Genomic DNA, 16,870 nt, shown 5'->3' on the forward strand with positions numbered 1-16,870 from the left:
TTTGGGGGGCATTCATGTATAATCCTTTGTGCCAGATCAGCCCAGGGAGGGCAGAGAACAGGGTGCTGGGTGAGGCCACCAGTAGGATGTCTCTCTTATAGGAGTCTCAACCTTTACACCTAGCCTTGGGGTGGGTGAACAGGAGTTAGAAACAGCCCATTCTTAAGGACTACCTGCAGTTTGGGCCTTGTCATGGAATGACAAGGAAAGGAATCAAGGGAACCTGGAGGTTCCTGTGTATTCCCTTGGGTGGGCCAGTGCCAAAAGGATGCTATGCATGGCAGACAGCCCCCAGTGGCGGTGATGACAGTGTCCCCTCATCTTAATTTGGGCCCCCATTGGCCTATGCCCAACTCTCTGGTCTCCTTGCTTTGTGCCCTCCTCATGGACTCGACCGATTTCCTATTTAAACAACTTAGGCGGTTGCCCGTGTCTCCTGGATCTAGCCCGAATTCCTTAACCTGGCACACAGGCTCGTGATTTGGCCCCTGCCTCATCTCCCACCACCCTCCTGTGCACCTGCATTGTCAACCACTTCCTCACTAAACGTCAAACTTCCACTTGCCCTTTGGGTCCTAAGGTCCTTCCAGGATCCAATTCTATCCCCTTGCTGAAGGGAACAGGACCTCTCCCATGCTCCCATAGCACAACCAACCTTTCTGTATCTAAAAGCACCTTTCCCCATCTAAAAGCACCTTTCCCTGTCACTAGCCTGTAAACCCTCAGGGAACAAGGACAATTTTTTTTTTGACAGGGACAACTTTTGATTGAGAAAAATCATATATACATATGATGAGCATCACACCAACTTTGCCAAGGGCTCCACTCAGGCAGCTGAAGTGGATTTGCTAGTGTCTTGAGCCTGCGGTGACTGCTGGAAGGCAGAGCCAGAGACTTCGTAGCAGATGTGGACACATCAGTGTGGCTGGATGGATTGAAAAGCAGCAAATGACCAGGAAGGTCAAGAGAGAAAAAAGTTAAGGCAACAGACTCTTTATTTAATGTGGTTTTAAAATACATCAAAATCAAGTCCCTGGCTGTTGTGAATACCAAACAGAGACAAAAAAAGCTGTCAGCACAGCTTCAAACAAATCTGGACAGCCAGGCTGGGCCATAAGGGAAGCAGTTACAGGGACAGAAGGCAGCACCCTTCCCCCAGGCGGGTGCCTGCATGTCCCCTAGGATGACTTCCTCTGTGCTGTGCAAGGTGGGAGGGCTGGAGCAGCAGCTGGAGAACCAACTCAGCCGGCCTCGGCCCTCCCCCATAGACACCAGGGCAGCTCCACTGGCCTTTTGGTCAGCCCTCTGAAGGGCCACCAGGGTGGGGGTGGAGGAGGGGAAAAAACCATTTTTACAGACGTAACATTCTCTTATAGAAAGTGCCTGAGCGCAGCCCATGGTCCAAAAACCTCACGGAAAACAAATTTTTTTAAAAGTGCTGCTGACACCCCTCAGAATCTGGTGTACATGAAGCTCTCAGCTGGACAAGACCCTGAGCACAAGTTACTGTCAGCAGAGCCTCATCTGCTGTGGTCCCCTGGAGGAAAAGCTAGCAATCTAAGAAACCAACACAGCTCTTGGTCCTAAAACTGAGGTCATGGGCATGAGACCTGCCCCAGGGAGGAAGGAACTGGTCTTCACTCATGGATAGGCCACCTCTTCATCTGGCCCAGGACCCTGGCCAGTGTGGGCAGCACCCAGAAACCTGGGCTGACTTTGGAAAGCAGAGCAAGCAGAGCAGCTGTAGTGATCGGTTAAGATTTGGTCAATGAACAGAAGAATGGGATCCCCAATTATAGCCTAGCCTGGATGCCTAGAGACAGGAGGCTGGAGGTGAGAGCAGAGGTCCTACCCTGCACAGCTGGGGCCGCCTTGCTCACTGTAGATCCTCAGCAGCTAGACTTGGTTTCTGAGGGCTATAATTTCCCACACCACACTGGGCTCCAACAGTCCCCTCCCCACCAACACTATGGGCTTTAAGAGGTAGCTGAAGTGGGGTAGGCAATCATGCGGGTCACTGCAGGCCTTCCTGCTCATTTTGAAGGGGGCAGGCAGAAACTTGTCTCTTCTCTGTACTTCCTTAGCTCAGCAAACCCCGTATGGGGTTGGCAGCTCTTATGTTCCTCAGCAGAGTAGTATCTCAGCCAGGGATGGCAAATAGGTCTCAACCTCATACTGGTTGCTGGGGGGAATCTTGAGAAATGAGGATATACCAGGGATTTAGCAGGAAATACTCCAAAGCAGATTAGTGGTACCTACCATGGGGGGAAGAGGGGAAATGCTGTGCCATTCACTTGCCATCTCTGGTCTAAGTCCTAACACAATTCAGGAGTACTTAACACTCTTCATGAACCTAATTATCTGAGGGATTTAAGTTAAGGGCTGAAAAGAGCGGGCTATTTGTGGAAGATGAAGTGACTTATAAGATAATGAATTAACTTCAAGAAAATACAGCAAGAAGCAAAAACTCAACCCTCCGATCCATCTTGGTCTGTGGCTCCCTCAGCTACACTGAAGCTGAGGCCCAGCTGGAGATGGGGTTATAGGACTCCAAACGCAGCGTAGCCCTGCTTCCTGACCCAAGACTCATTCTGCTGTTCCAGAACATTGTTCTGTACAAAGATTGACTAATACACTGGCAAGTTTGCCACCAGCAGGACTTTCAGAGTATAGAGTAGCATGTATGAGGGGTGGGAGAGGGGGTAGAGAGGAAAACAGACACAACTATCTGCAGCCATTCTGTGAAGTTCTGGGGCTCAGTCAATGGCTGAGTCTCATTCTTATCCATTAGCTGTCGGACAAGAGCTGGGGGCTCCCACACAGGAAGAAGTGGGATGTCAAGGGGGACACATCACAGCTCTTACTACTTGGGCAACAAAATCATGGCAAACCTCAAAAGAATGCACATTGGTGGTGTGGGTGCAGGAAGCAGAAACAGACTCATGAAGCCAAAGGGACAGTTGGACCTGGGGGCCAGCAACTGCTGCATGGAGACAGTGGTGGTGGCATCAGCAGTGGCCTCCCAGGATTGTAAGCTTGTGACAAAGCCATCAGAAGCCCTTTCCTTTCTCTCACTATAAACAAACAATCTGACTTCATCAAGCAGGAAACCTGAGCACCAACATGGCAGAGGTGCCAGGTGGGGTGGTGAGGGGGTGGGGCACTGGAGGCCAGGAACCCAGGCACCACCACCATAGCACCCCTTCTTCCTCAGAAGATCCTCAAAACAAACATGGTCATGTGCAAAACCGAACAAAAACAATGCAAACAGAACAAAACCCAAAAACCTTCAGAAAGAATCCTTTTGGTGATCTCTTGTCAATCATTTGTGCAGGCTAGAGAGGCACCTGTGAATGATAAGGCTACTGCGAAGCATCATTGGCCTGGTCCTGGCACTACCGGAGCGCAGGGTAAGCTGAGGGGCTCCCTACCAGCACATCATCCCGCACAGAACATGCTCCAGGTCCCTTGTCCTAGGTAGGGAAGCAGTCTGATGGCTGGCTCTGAGTGCCTTGTCAATGCTCTGCCTGGCGACCCCTTTTCCGGGTTAAGAGAAGCAAAGGAGCTTCCAGGAGAGCTAGGAGAGCCAGAGCTGCCCAAGTCCTGCGTTACAGGAGAACACAGTCATGGCCTGGGTGTGTCACCTGTCATGAGCCCTGAAGGTAGCAGGGAGGGAGGGGCTGAGCCTCAAATTGGGCAGGGAAACGCTCACATCACTTCTCCTGCCAGCTTACTGTGACGGCAGCCACAGACGACAACTCCGCTTTAAGACTCTTCAGCTCACAGAAGAGCCACTGACTTCATCTGTACACACCCCCACCTCCGATGCAAGCCCGTTTTACACTTACAGATATAAATGTATGAGGCCTTGCACATATGCCATATGTACTTAAAACTGACCCACAAAATCCAAAACTGCAAAGAGTCAGATGGCAGCCAGGTCACAGCACCCTGGGCCTCAGCGGCGGGAGCCTCACATGGGCCAGGCCTGGCTGGGCTGCTCGCTCCCTTCCCAGCTCCCTAGGCAGTGATGGAGGCGGGTTCCTGGGGCCCAGTTTGGCCTGATGCTTCCATGCTCGGTGCTCCGGGGCAGCAAGGAGCTTCTGTGACCCTTGGGGAGCTAGGTGCTTGGACCCTGGGCCCCTCGCCACCCTGTTCCTTGGAGGTATTGGCAGCCTCTGGCCTTCGCTCAGGGCCGCTGTCAGTGAGGGGAGCCTGGCCTCCAGCACTTAGGTCCTGCACCCTCTTGTTCAGGTCATTGCGCTCTGACTGCAGTGCCCGACACAGCTTCTCCAGCCGCTGTATTTTCACCTGCAGGCCCTCCAGCTCTTTGTCCCGGAGTGTTTTCTAGGGAGAGACATAGGGCCTTCAGTTCCATGTCATCAACGCCCCACCCAACACTGCCACTTGGTAGAAAACATTCACACTTTAACAACGCTGGGCACCGACCAGAGTAAAAAAGCTGGCCGCTTTCAAGTAAACAGCCCTGGTTTATGCTGAGACTTGGCTGTCGGTTGGGGGCAGTGTGGTGTAGAGAAGGGGCATGGCTTGGAGACAACGGATTCCCCTGTTTATCCACCAGATGGCCTTAGCAAAGTACCTGGTTTTTGAGCCTACTGCCTTATCTGTCAAACTGGACTACTAATGTCACCCTCACAGATCTCAAGAGAGCTCAATGAACTGGCACACCTAAACACTCAGCAGGGTCTGGCACACAGCAGCCTCTCCGTCAATTAGTTATTTTCTCCTCCTCCATCTCAAGCCACAAAATCAAATTATCTGGGCGGTTCTGCATCTGCATGCAAGCTATGCACATCAATGGCACCCCTTGTGTTTTCTGCTCCTTTCCTCTTTTCTTCCATCTGTTCTCTTTGCTTCCCCTACAGACCTATCACTAAGCTCACCACCTCCTTTGGGGAGACAGCCGACAGTGCCTTTGGACTTGGATGGACATGTACGTGAATCCCAGCTCTACCTCATGGCAGCTGCATCACTTCTCGGTACAATGTACAGGAAAGGGCCCAGTACTCAACAGCCCCACACCCCCAGGCCAGATGCAGGTCACACTCAGCCCACCTCCTCGGCCATCTCAAGCAAGGCCTTGTTGCTGCTCTCCCACCGGGACCGGTACATGGTGGTTTCTTTTTCCAGCTTCTTGATCTTCTTAGTCATCTGGGTTATGTGACACATAAAAGGAAATGGTCAGGCGGCCAGGCTGTCTGTGCATCTGTGTCTCCGAAGTGGGGAACGATCCCAAGGGGGCAAGGTGTTACTGGGCGCAGTCAGTGCATTCTGTGCCACCCCAGGGTGTCTCCAGTTGAATACAGCCCACTCAGACCCTACTTATGGTCTCAATCACACTATTACTGTAAACAGCTCCCCGTGAAGCATTCCAGGGAGGGGGTTTCCTGAAGGCAGGCCCAGTGTTCAACTCTGAATGAAACCGTTTATGCCCCTGCAGCCACACTCAGTCTGGACCACTGTTACCTTTTCCATCTCCTGTTTGAATGTGGTGAACACCTCACTGCTTTTGGAAAGAGTGTTCTGGAACTCTTCAAACTTCTCCGTGTATAGGGCAAGCTGGGTGAGAAAGAAGCCCACAAGTAAGACTGGGTTTCTCTGGAGGGCACTTCTGGTCAACCCACTCAGACTCACCCTTGGCCCTTTGACCCAACAACTCTCTTGAGATACCAGTTTTCTTTCAAACAAAACAAAAACCATATATTTGGAAGGATATAATCTAAAATGTTAAGCCTAAAAAGTAGGATCTGGGGGTGACTTGTATTTTCTTTTACGTTCGTTTTCAAACTTTTCTTCCAGAATGAAGTCTAACTAATGTAATTGAAATCACCCATTCCGTCCCCACCTCCTCAAAAGCAGCACAACAATTCTGACTAGGAGCGGAGTACTTCGAGCTCACCTAGCCACCTGGTCACCACCACACAGGTGCTGGGAGGGTCCGGGGAGAACAAAGTCTTAGGAAGGTCACACAGGAGTCAAGGTGGTCCTAGAATGAGGGTTCTATTTCCCTCACCACAGGATGGGGCTCAGCGTGGGGACCACGAAGGCACAGGGGGAGGCTACACAGTCTCACCTGCTGTTTCAGGTGGGTCTCCTGCTGCTTCATCAGCTCGCACATCCTCTGGGACTCCACAGCCTCTTTGAGGAGCTATTTCCGAGACAGGACCCCAGATCCCATCAGAAGCCCCCAGAGGCTACGTCTGGATTTTCTTTGCCACACGGACCATAACCCATCAAGGCTTCCTGCTCTCAGACTGGTGTCTGAGGAAGCAGTGCCCTAGTCTGACCAGACAGCAACCTCTCCCGTACAAACTTGACTATAAGCTGAGCCAGAACCCAACCTGCCTCCTCCCAGACCCCCACCCCTGGGGCCTGAGCCTCACAAAATCCTTCTCCCGCTGGTGCCTCTCCTCTGCCTCCTTCAGCATCTCCTGGGCCTGCTGGAGCTTGGCGTCCACCAGCTGCTGCTGTAGGTCCTTGTGTTTGAAGACTTTGTCAATGTGCTGCAGGAAAGCATCATGGGAGGGGTCCATCTGTCAGGAGCTCCCTTTCTCAGGGAGGCCCAGTGGCTGCAGGGATGCCCCATGTGCAGAGACCAGGGCACTGCCAGCCTGCCACCTCAGTCTGACATGCTGGACTCCCACGTGTCCCATAGGATGTGGGCCCCAAGTCCCTGGAAGGTCTACTGCCCAACCTCACCTTGCGTCTTTCCCATTGAGTCACTCTAGAGTGAGCACAGGGGTTTAAGGATGAGATCAGCTCCCAGGAAGCCAAGTAATAAATACACTCAAATCTCTAGCCTTAAGAAAGGTTACATACTCCACTGGACTGAGAACCCTTACTTCTGGAGCCCAACTCCCTTGTAAATGAGAAGAAAGGGCAAACATGACTTCTCGACCAACATAACAGCTTAGCTCAGCTGGTAGAGATCTGCTGTATCTGTAGGTGAAGATCAGATGTGTGGATCCCAAGGAATGGCTTTCCTGACTGCTGGAGGAGCCCTGGGAACTGGGACCAGGTGAGAAAACAGTGACGGAGAGAAGGTGATGAACGTGAGTGCTACTTCAAAGGTCAAGGAAACTGAAAACAGGGAGGTGGAGAATGGGATGTATTTTTTGGATGGGGGAAGAGAAGGTGGCTTCGAGACACGTCTAGTTTGAGACACGATGAATGTCAGTCACCTGTGATCTACGGTTGGGGCAGGATGGGAGTGCCTGAATCTGACTGGGGACGGGGTGCACCTCCACTCCCACAGGGAGAACCAGGGGGAAAGGAGAGGGAAGAGGAAGAGGGGCCTCAGCTTCTTGAAGTAGGTGCCTCACTCTGGTGGCTCAGGAAGCCTCCATGTCTCTCAGTGCTGGGGGACAAGAACCAAACCAACTCCTCTCAAACCAGCCTTCATCCCAGAGGATGAAGCACAGGAAAAGAGGTGGGTCAGGGAAGGCCCCTCCAGGCCCTGCACACATGATCACTACACTGGACTGTGAGCCCAAGAGGGCAGGGTCTTGCCCATCACACCCACCACCACACCCCAGGGTCTAGGAAGGGGCCTGGTCCAGCCCTGTAAGGTAGCTGCCAATCTCCCTGTTCACAACAAAGAAACAGAAGCCCAGAACACCAAGTGACTGGCGTGTGGGGACCCAAGAGAGGGATCTGAGTGCCTGGGGCAGCAACCAACACCAGCCAAGGGAGTGATATCCTGCCCTTTCAAGTGGCAGGGGCAGCAGAGCAGCAAGTAATCAGAGGACACAGCCCCTAGAGTCGATCACTGAACACAGTTCCAGCTCCTCAAATTCTAAAATACTCCGAAAACTGAAATTGCCCTAAGCAAGCAGATAAACTTGTAAGGCTAATAAGCACTGTAAGGTTAATTATAAACCCAGGCGAGAATACTCCGAAGTTTAACTGCATAAGCACTAACGTGTCTGATTTGGGGGTGCTGCCACAAGGCCCTGCTGGGGGTGCTACGGAATACCCAGTCCATGAACATAACTCTAGTCTAAAACGTGGACAGTTCTAATTTCAAAAGACACTTGGCCCTACCATTTAGGATGAGGCGCTGTGGACCCACCATTGTGTGGCCACAGGCGAGTCTCTTCTCAACACCTGAGCCCTCATCTACGTAAGGATGGACAACATCACTCCCCTCCCGAGGAAAGGAGGGAGAACGGGTGAAGGGATGAAGCCCAGAAAGCGCTGCCTGGCACTGGCATCCACCCAGAACCCACAGTCCCCTGGCGACCCCTCACCTCCTCCCGTAGCTCGTACTGCTCAATCAGCTTCTTAAGCCTCTCAGCCAGCTCCACATTCTCCTGGCGCAGCTTGGAATTGCGCTCATTGTGCTGTTCCATCTGCAGCTGGATGTCATTCAGTGTCACCTGGAAGTGCGAGGTCACCTCCTTGCGTTTCTCCTCCTCCTCCCGGGCCCGCTGCACGCCTTCTTCCTGGGCAGAGAAGTCAGCCCCAGCTCCATCATCCACTGTCCCCTGGCCAGACTCACAGGGCTCCCCCACCAGTTCAGGGATGTTCTCTCCCAGTAGCCCTCCCTGCTCTCCAAGTGAGGAGTAGCCAGGATCCAAGATGTCATGCAATGGGGGCTCCTAATGGACCCCTCTGTATATCAGGTGACATCGAGCCAGAGACTCCCTAGAAAAATGCAGGCATACATGTAAGTGCCTTTCTAAAGAAATCTGGATTTCCTGAGGCCTACTCTTCCAGGCCTCAAAATAGGATTTGGAAGACCTATTTGTCTCAGTTTAATGTGCTTCTATCTCTGACCCACACCCCCTCCCCTGACCAAGTAGTTAAAATTCAGTAATTCCCAGGGTTGGCAGGGTTGTGCAGAATTAGGCACTCAGACACTGTTGGTGGGAAGGCGATCTGGCAAAATCTATTAAAATTTGCATATTCTTCGACCCAGACATTTCACTTCTGAGATTTATCCTATGGATAAATTCCATGTAATTAGCCAGGGATATATATAATAAGAATTTTCACTGTAGCGCTATACATGTAACAGTGAAAAATTGGAAACAACACAAAACACATTAACTAGGGTACTGATCAGATGCAGTATATCCATACAATGACGCTGTTAAAAAGAATGAGATAGGCTTATATAAACTGATAGGGAAAGCTAAAGCATTGTGTAAAGTGAGAAAATAGAATAGGCTATGAAACAATACACGTATAATAATTTCACTAAAACAACTTTATGTAAGCTTTTATATGTAGACAGGAAAGTCAGAAGGCTGCACTTAGACTTACATATAAGTAGGTTTACTTCCCGTTAGTTTCTGCTAGGACCGGGACCAGGGTCAAGGAGGGTGGGCAACAATTACCTTTGATTTGTTAGACTTTTGTCACCTTTGTATCTCTTACATCACGTTTATATTAAATTTATAATGTTTTAAAAAATAAAATACAATTGAGCAAAACAAGTCGCAAAATATCTTATATTTACTGATGCAAATTTTTAAAGAAATATAAAGGATATGTATACAAAAGCTATCTGGAGATCACAGTAATGACCAGGCCTTAACCAGACTGACCCCACCCTAGGAGAAGCAGAGGTTGGAGAAAGGTCCCGGCACTCCTGACTGATGGCCCTCCACCCTCCAGCTGCTCACCTGGGACTGCTATGGGATGGAGAAACCTGAAGCCCTGCATCCAGGTTCCTTCAGCACCTTAGCCTTTATCTCATCTAATACAAGTGCCTGTCAAGTGGTTACAAGTAGCTCTCTAAAGTACGGCATCATTGGGGAAATCTCTTTCTATGCCGAAAGCCTGTGCTGCTTTTAGGGGGAAAGCCACCAGAGACAAGTGAGATCAGGGAAAGCGGCTGGCCCACCTTGAGGGAGCGGTTGTGGCGCTGCAGCTCTCGGCACAGGCTCTCGAGCTTGCTGCGGGCCAGGACAGCCTTGCTGTGCTCGCCACGCAGGTGGTCCTTCTCCTGCACCAGCTGGCTCTGCTTCTTCTGCAGGAGCTTCATCTGCTTCTGGGAGTTCCGGTGCTCCTCCAGCTGGGGATGGGGATGGGGACGGCAGGTAAGAGCCCCGTGGGGACCCAGGGTCTCCTGAGCTGACCCGACTCTAGCCACCACAGCTCAGGCCGGACACTATGAGGGTGCTTCACACACTGCCCCCAATAACCCCAAGGGCCCCAGCTCAAGGATACAGAAATGGACGCTAAGGACAAACAGAGGTGCACAGCCAGCAGATGCCAGTTTCTCTCTGAGCTTTAACTGCAGATTCAAAGCTCGCAAGACTCTCAGACCATGACATCCCCCCAACTCTCGGGACACCCATGCCCTCAGATGAGCCCGCCTGCTACCCCCTTCCTTATACTCAGCAACAGACCCTGGTTCACCATTTCTCTCCTCAACATGATTCCTAGAGTCAAGGTGGCCTTTTCATTATCGACAGATAATCCTTCTGGCTCCCTGGCTTCACAGACCCTCACCTCTTCCCTGGACCCTGTCCTCTCCCAGCTCAGGTCCCCTCCCATGAGCCTATTCAGCACTGTACATGAGAAATACAATGCGACTCAGAGCAATTAAAAATGTGCTGACCTCCCAGGGCAGGGAGGGTACGAGGAGAAGGGGGAGAACTGACCAGCTCAGCATACTTCTTGCACAGAGCCGCGAGCTTCTCCTCTGGGGTACTCAGCGTGTTCAACGTCTGCATCAGTAACGTGATCTCCTTTCCTGCAAAGCACAGGGAGCAAAGGCATGTACCCCCTTCTCTGGGGGGCCCCCTTCAGGTCTGGGCCCACTCTTTCTGCCTTGAGGTAGCCCTCCCCTATTCTCCAGCACCCACCACAGAGGACATGCTCAATAAATACTAATTCAATGAATGACTGAGTCTCTGTCAAATCCCCGTGGTGAGCACCACAAGTGGGAGAAAGAAAACTGCCTACTCTACCTACAGGTGAAAGAAAGGTGTCCCACCTGCGAAGTCAGTGCTGTTTCAATGCAAGGAAGGCCCTTCTGAAAGAGGAAGGATGCAAAAGGAACAGGTCTCCTTAAGAACACTGCACTCCAGTCAACAGAGGCAGCCAAGAGTGCACTTTAAAATGACTATCCTCCCCAACTAATAAATATACCTTTCAATATTTGATCCTAAGATTAAAATAACAAAAAAAAACCCTTTAAATTAGGACAACAGGTAGGGGGTGGGGGAGTAGCGACTAAGACGTCAGTGTAATACCACCTCTGATTCTCTGACACACACTAACCCTCCATCCCCACCCAAGTGACTCCCCCATGCCTGTGCCTGAGTCAAAGAGAGGGCCACCGTACATAGCACTGTGCCAGGCTCCTGAAGTATCAACCCCGGGAGGCTCTGAGAGATCAATGCAGAGAATGCAAATCCTGGGCACACAGGCCAAATCCAACCCACAGATAGGTTCTGTCTGGCTCCTATCGTATTAGTTGCTAATTATTAAAATCTAGAGATTTCACATAGTAACTCTAGATTTCTGGCTTAAAAAAAAAAAAAAAAAAAGCCAGCTACCGTTTTTACTTGCTATCAAGTCACTGGGACCAGGTGGCAGCCAAGCTTCTGGATAAAGGAGGCATTCTCTTGGTCTCATGGGGCCCTCTGGCTAGCTTGGCTTATCTGAATTTTCAACCCTGGTCTAGTCCAGTTCTCTTACTGGGCAGAGGAGTGAAAACTAAGGACCAGAGAGGAGAAAGGTCTTGCCCAAGGTCACACAGCAAATTAGGAATGGTGCTGGCCGGCACAGGACTGCCTACTCAGGACTCCTGCTTTCCATCTCTCAAAGAGAGCAGGTTGAACTTCGGTTCCTGCCTGCTCCCAAGGCCAGAAGCCCTTGTGCAGTGAACAACCTGTACACCTTTATCTATGGCACCACTGTCCCGGCTTTGATTAAACGACGTAGTTTGACAGTTCTGGAAGCAGGGTTTCCTCTGAATCCTGGCAGAGCAGGCTAGCCCAGGATGTCAGGTCCAAACTCCCTCCCCTCACCAGCCTCACAAGTAGCTGCCCTCTGCTCACCCAGACCCTTGGCTTTCTTCTTCTCCTGTGGCCTTCGGTGGTCTCGGTCTACGACCTCGTCACTTGCCCGGCTCTCGTCTGTGCCCGGCTCCCCCTTGGAAGTCTCTTTCTCACCATTGACTACTGGGGTCTCTGGCTCGGGCTCCCCATTCCTCGAGGCGTAGGTCCGGGACTTCTCTGCATCTTCGGGTTCAGCAGGCTCACCCTGTGCCCCATCCTCGCCTGGGCCCCCCTGATTGTTGTCAACACAGTATGTACTGAGGATGTCTTCCAACTGGCGGCTCAGCTCCTCAGAGACATCCTGGAGGGCCCCAGACTGAGCAGTTTTGGCTTGTGCTCCTTCAGCAGGAGAGGATGAGGGGAAGAGAGAGAAATAAGATGGTTATGCCACTGGTTGGGAGTTTTCAGGCCCAAACGTACTGGTTTGGGTTGCCTAACTTCTCTAAGCCTCAGTTTATTTCCCTGTAAAACGATGTAACTATTTCTCACTAATGCCCAACCACGCTTGTTGTGAGTATAAAAGAAATCAAGTAAGTAGACCACCCAACACACAGGGGTGGCATCATGTAGCAGGAACTCTACGTCCAGTCCATCCCCTTCTCCTCCCCGCCAATGTCACATCTTGCCATTAAAAAAGTTTCAGGGGTCTTCCCTGGTGGTGCAGTGGTTGAGAGTCCGCCTGCCGATGCAGGGGACACGGGTTCGTGCCCCGGTCCGGGAAGATCCCACATGCCGCAGAGCGGCTGGGCCCGTGAGCCATGGCCGCTGAGCCTTCGCGTCCGGAGCCTGTGCTCCGCAACGGGAAAGGCCACAACAGTGAGAGGCCCGCGTACCGCAAAAAAAAACCCAGAAGTTTCAGGGAATTCTCTGGCGGTCCAGTGGTTAGGACTCCATGCTTCCACTGCAGGAGGCATGAGTTCCTGGTTGGGGAACTAGGATCCCGCAAACCACTGGCGCCGCCAAAAAAAAAAAAGTTCCAGAGGAGACACTGCTTTGGGAAAGCAAGTGTTCTCCTTACTTGCTGCAAGTAATAAATCTTTCCTTCTCTGATGGGGAAAAAAAAAAGTCCCAGAAATGCCTCAAATATAAACAGCAGTTACCCACTGGTGAACGACGTGTTTGTAATCTGGATTTGCTGGTTGGGTGTCTCATTTGACTGCCAACCTGACGTGTTCCTGTCAGAGCCTTCTCTCAAGAGAGTTCTGTCCCTGTGCTTAGAGTGGGAGCCTCTATCAACTCCCCAGCAGCCGGTGGGGACTGTACAGACTCAGCGCTGTCCTCCTCTCATTCTACATTTCCTCCCTGCTGGGTAAACAGTGGCCTTGGCCTCTAACTCCAGAAGCTGGACCGGCGCACCACAAACTCCTCCCCCTGCCCGCTGGAAAAGCAGAGCTGGCACACACCCTCAGCCTTCCCTGGAGCCTGGATGGTGGAGCCTTCAGCTTCTGTCGCAGGAGCCGACTGGCTGGGCCGCCCCTGGGCTCCCTCGGGTCCAGCTTCCGGTTGCCCCGGGGTGTTTTTTGGGTTGGAAGTGTTGCCTGATTGCTTGGCAGCCCCATTCCTTTTGTCTTGGTTCTTCATTGTGGTTTGCAATGTTAGGTTAGGAGCAGATCCTATAGAAACAAACACACTTGCTATTTTCCAGACTTTAAAATTCTTCGCAGCCTGGATCAGAAATCCCAACACCGGGCGCGCAAAGCTTCTTGAAACAAACCGGCCGGTCTTCCCTGGAGGGAGCCAGCGGTTCTCCCAGTTTCTGGTCCGTCACGGGCGCCTGGTGTGCCCAGGAGCGAGGGAGGAGAGGCCTCCTTTTTCCTGAAGCCCTTCCCGGCACAACACGGCCCCCTCACCACAGGCCGCGCGCGGGATAGGTTCAGGGCCCGGGACTGACGTGGCGGGACGCTGGATTGCCGGTCCCTCCCCGCCCCCCATGCCCCACGTGCCGCTCCCCCCCCCACCCGCGCGCAGCCACCCACGCCTCGCGCGCCCTCCAGCCGCGCGCGCGGCGCGCGCGCATGCGCACAGGCCTCAGCCCTGCCCCCCCGGCCCGAGCCCTAGCACGGAATCCGCGCGATTCCTCGCACCGGCCAGAAGCGTCTGGGACCAGAGACCCTCTGCTCGCTTCGTACCCCTAGCCGACGCAGTACTCACCTCACCGCCGACACCCTGACGGCTTCGCCCGCTCTGCCCTCGTACCGGAAACCCTGGATAACTGCTGCCGGCAGAGCCTCCTGCTAGCGCCGCAGCCAATCAAAAGCCGGCGCTCGCGCGGGGCTTGCTGGGAAAGATGAAGCGAAGGCGGCCTCCGAGGCGGGTGAGTTGGGAAGGCAGGGGAGGGAAAGGACTACGCTTCCCTCCATGCACCGGGGCTGACCCCAACTCCCAAGATGCAATAGGGCTTTTTAGTCCTCGGAGCCGCAGAGCCAGGAGGTCCGAAAGGAGCCAGTCATTCTGCACAAATACTCACGTCAGCCTCGTTTCTGTCTCGAAGGAGCTATGATTCAGCTCCCAGAGACTTGCGCCTGGCTGCTTTTTCCGGTACGCCTCCACCACCCCTTCCCTCCTGCTGTGAACATCTATGACTATCTAGGAACCCTGAGGACGAGGGAGAGAATACACTGGGCTGGGCATCAGACCTGTATTCCAGTCTCAACTTCATCACTAATTTGCTACGTGATGGTATTCTTTTCCCTCCCAGGGCTTCAATTTCCGTATGCAAATAGAAGGTTTTAATAGTAGTTTTTTGAACAGTAGCTTTCCCGGTTCCTCGTAAATACTGTACTATTTGTTATTCCCAATTTACAGCTGTGGACTGTAAGACAAAGGTGAGGTAACTTGTCCAAGGTCACATCGCTGTCGACTGATTAGAGCAGATTCAAAGGTAGGAAGTCTGGCACCCATCTTAACTACTGGACTACCCTGTCTCTTACTCAGAAGAAACCACCACCACCGTAGGCTTTCCTTGAGGATGAATAAAAATAACTTGGGAAAGTAATTTATTTTTCCATCTTCATTACCAGCTTGAGCCCCTCTTTGGAGGGTGCTGAGGGGGCCCCCTGCAAGGGGGACTTTGGCCTTAGCAGATTCCTGAGCCTCTTCTGACTGGCCCACCCTCTACAAAGTCCCAATTGCACTGGGGCTAAAGGGGAAAAAAAGCCAAGCTTTTCTCCAAATGTAAGATCACAATTCTTTATCTATTTGTCTATAGACAATGGAATAAAACCCAGCAACCCATGTGCCTGGAGTTTAATGCCTAAATGGTTTGTTTGGCTTCTGTTTCCAGCCAATCCTGCCCAATCCCTCTGCCTTTTTTGTTACATCTCTACTTTTACTATGTCCAGGATTTCCCAGATTTTTGCAGGTGCTTTTCTACCTTCCAAAATTCCCTTCTTGGTGAAACAAAATCTTTTGAGGCCCACTGAGCTCAAAGTTCACTTCAGAACCTTTTCAGTACTCTGCAGTCTGTCCTAGCTCCCTGGGTCTAGACAGAGTTCTATTACAGCATTAGCGATGAGGTGTTGAAATTATTTACTTACAACTCACTGAACATTCAAGAACTGTTGGCTAAATACTCTAGTCCTAAAGCCTAGCAACAGTCTGGGGGCTGAGAAGGCAGAGAATGTTTTAAATTGTTGTGCAAATTGGGCATCGTTTTAGGGCTCTTAAGATGTTAAATATTTCCCCTAGTTGAAGAGACTTCAGTGCAGTGCTTCTTCTCACCCCTTAGGCAGTGTCTATCAGGTAACACTGAGAGGCAATATTGGTATAACAGTATAAAGGTGGAACTCAAGCTCAGAAAGCATTGGAATTCAGGTTTCTCAAAACCAAGGCCCTCATTATTTCCAGAAAAGCATGTGGGAAATCTCTAGAGGAGGTAACATATGAATCAGGCCTTGATGGATTTCCATAGGAAGAGGGTGTTCTAGGCAGAGATAACATAATATAACAAGGTACACATGGGGTGAGAGGTGGAGTGGTGCACCAGGAAGGGTCAACAGTGGTCTCCAGGGGCCAGCTGGTAATGAGAAGAACAGACAGGCAAGGAATAAGAAAATATGATAGAAACATGGGTTAAAAAGTTACTTTCTTCTTTGTTGTAAGAGTAAATGGCCACAATATTAGCGCCTGCCAGAGTCAGTTAGGGAGCCCTCTGGGAGTGGTGGTTGGGACTGGTGGTGATGGAGACCGGTAACAGAGCTCTTGCAGATTGTTTTCATGCAGAAACTCAGGCCCAGAAGTGCCAGATATTTTTAAAATATAGACACATCTTTTAACGTTGGCAACGAATTAAAACTTAAAACGTACTCTTGTCAGCCAGCCAAAACCCTCCCTTTGGGTTGTATCAACTTTTTGGCTGCTAGTCTGTAATCGCCGCTTTAGGAACTGATCTAAACCAAAGTGAGGAGTTTTTGAACTACTTTGGGCTCAAAGGGCTGTGGAGTGGTGATGAAATGTGAAAATCTTACAGAAACTCTAGAAAATGCAAATTAAACCACAGTGAGAGACAGAGCTTCCACCAGTGGTTGCTGGGGTTAGGCAGAAAGGAGGGATTCCCAGGGGGCATGTGGAAACTTCTAGAGGTGATGGACGTGTTCACTCTTGACTGTGGTAATGGTTTCATGGATGAAAATATGTCAACACTTAACAAGTTGTTCATTTTAAATATGTGCCATTTACTGTACGTCAATTATATTTCAATAAAGCTGATTTCAAAAATTCTTTATAGCAGAAGCAGGCTGTAACAATTCTTAATTCCACTGTTAGGTCAAAAGTGTAAGCACCCTCACTTCACTGACTTCCAAAAAATCCAGTCTAGGATCACTCCAAAGAAC

General features: G+C 51.2%; 1 protein-coding gene across 2 annotated transcripts; it reads right to left on the reverse strand.

Annotated features, from left to right (window-relative positions):
* Nucleotides 1–977: 977 nt before the first annotated feature.
* TXLNA (taxilin alpha) lies at nt 978–14,298 on the reverse strand. 2 transcript variants are annotated; one of them, XM_081224768.1, is made up of 11 exons: nt 14,190–14,298; nt 13,442–13,651; nt 12,039–12,377; nt 10,635–10,726; nt 9,872–10,042; nt 8,271–8,465; nt 6,405–6,524; nt 6,095–6,169; nt 5,488–5,580; nt 5,077–5,172; nt 978–4,347 (listed from the first exon to the last, which is right to left on the reverse strand). In XM_081224768.1, exons 2-11 carry the CDS (start codon nt 13,617–13,619, stop codon nt 4,021–4,023), a joined length of 1,686 nt encoding a protein of 561 aa, XP_081080894.1. In that variant the 5' UTR covers nt 13,620–13,651; nt 14,190–14,298; the 3' UTR covers nt 978–4,020. The 2 variants fall into 2 exon arrangements, with proteins under 2 accessions (XP_081080894.1, XP_081080895.1); XM_081224769.1 differs by lacking the exon at nt 14,190–14,298 and adding an exon at nt 13,889–13,962.
* Nucleotides 14,299–16,870: the final 2,572 nt, after the last annotated feature.

This window comes from Mesoplodon bidens (genome assembly GCF_964165515.1).
Source record: "Mesoplodon bidens genome assembly, chromosome: 2".
NCBI classification, from domain to species: Eukaryota; Metazoa; Chordata; class Mammalia; order Artiodactyla; family Ziphiidae; genus Mesoplodon; species Mesoplodon bidens.

What these genes read in the sequence shown, in the direction of transcription:
- TXLNA (XM_081224768.1), bottom strand. Translation starts at nt 13,619, where the DNA reads ATGAAGAACCAAGACAAAAGGAATGGGGCTGCCAAGCAATCAGGCAAC. An exon ending in AGTACGAGCTACGGGAGGAG is followed by an intron (nt 6,525 to 8,270) that starts GTGAGGGGTCGC and finishes GCTTTCCTGCAG; the next exon opens with CACATTGACAAAGTCTTCAA. An exon ending in TCAAACAGGAGATGGAAAAG is followed by an intron (nt 5,173 to 5,487) that starts GTAACAGTGGTC and finishes CACATAACCCAG; the next exon opens with ATGACTAAGAAGATCAAGAA.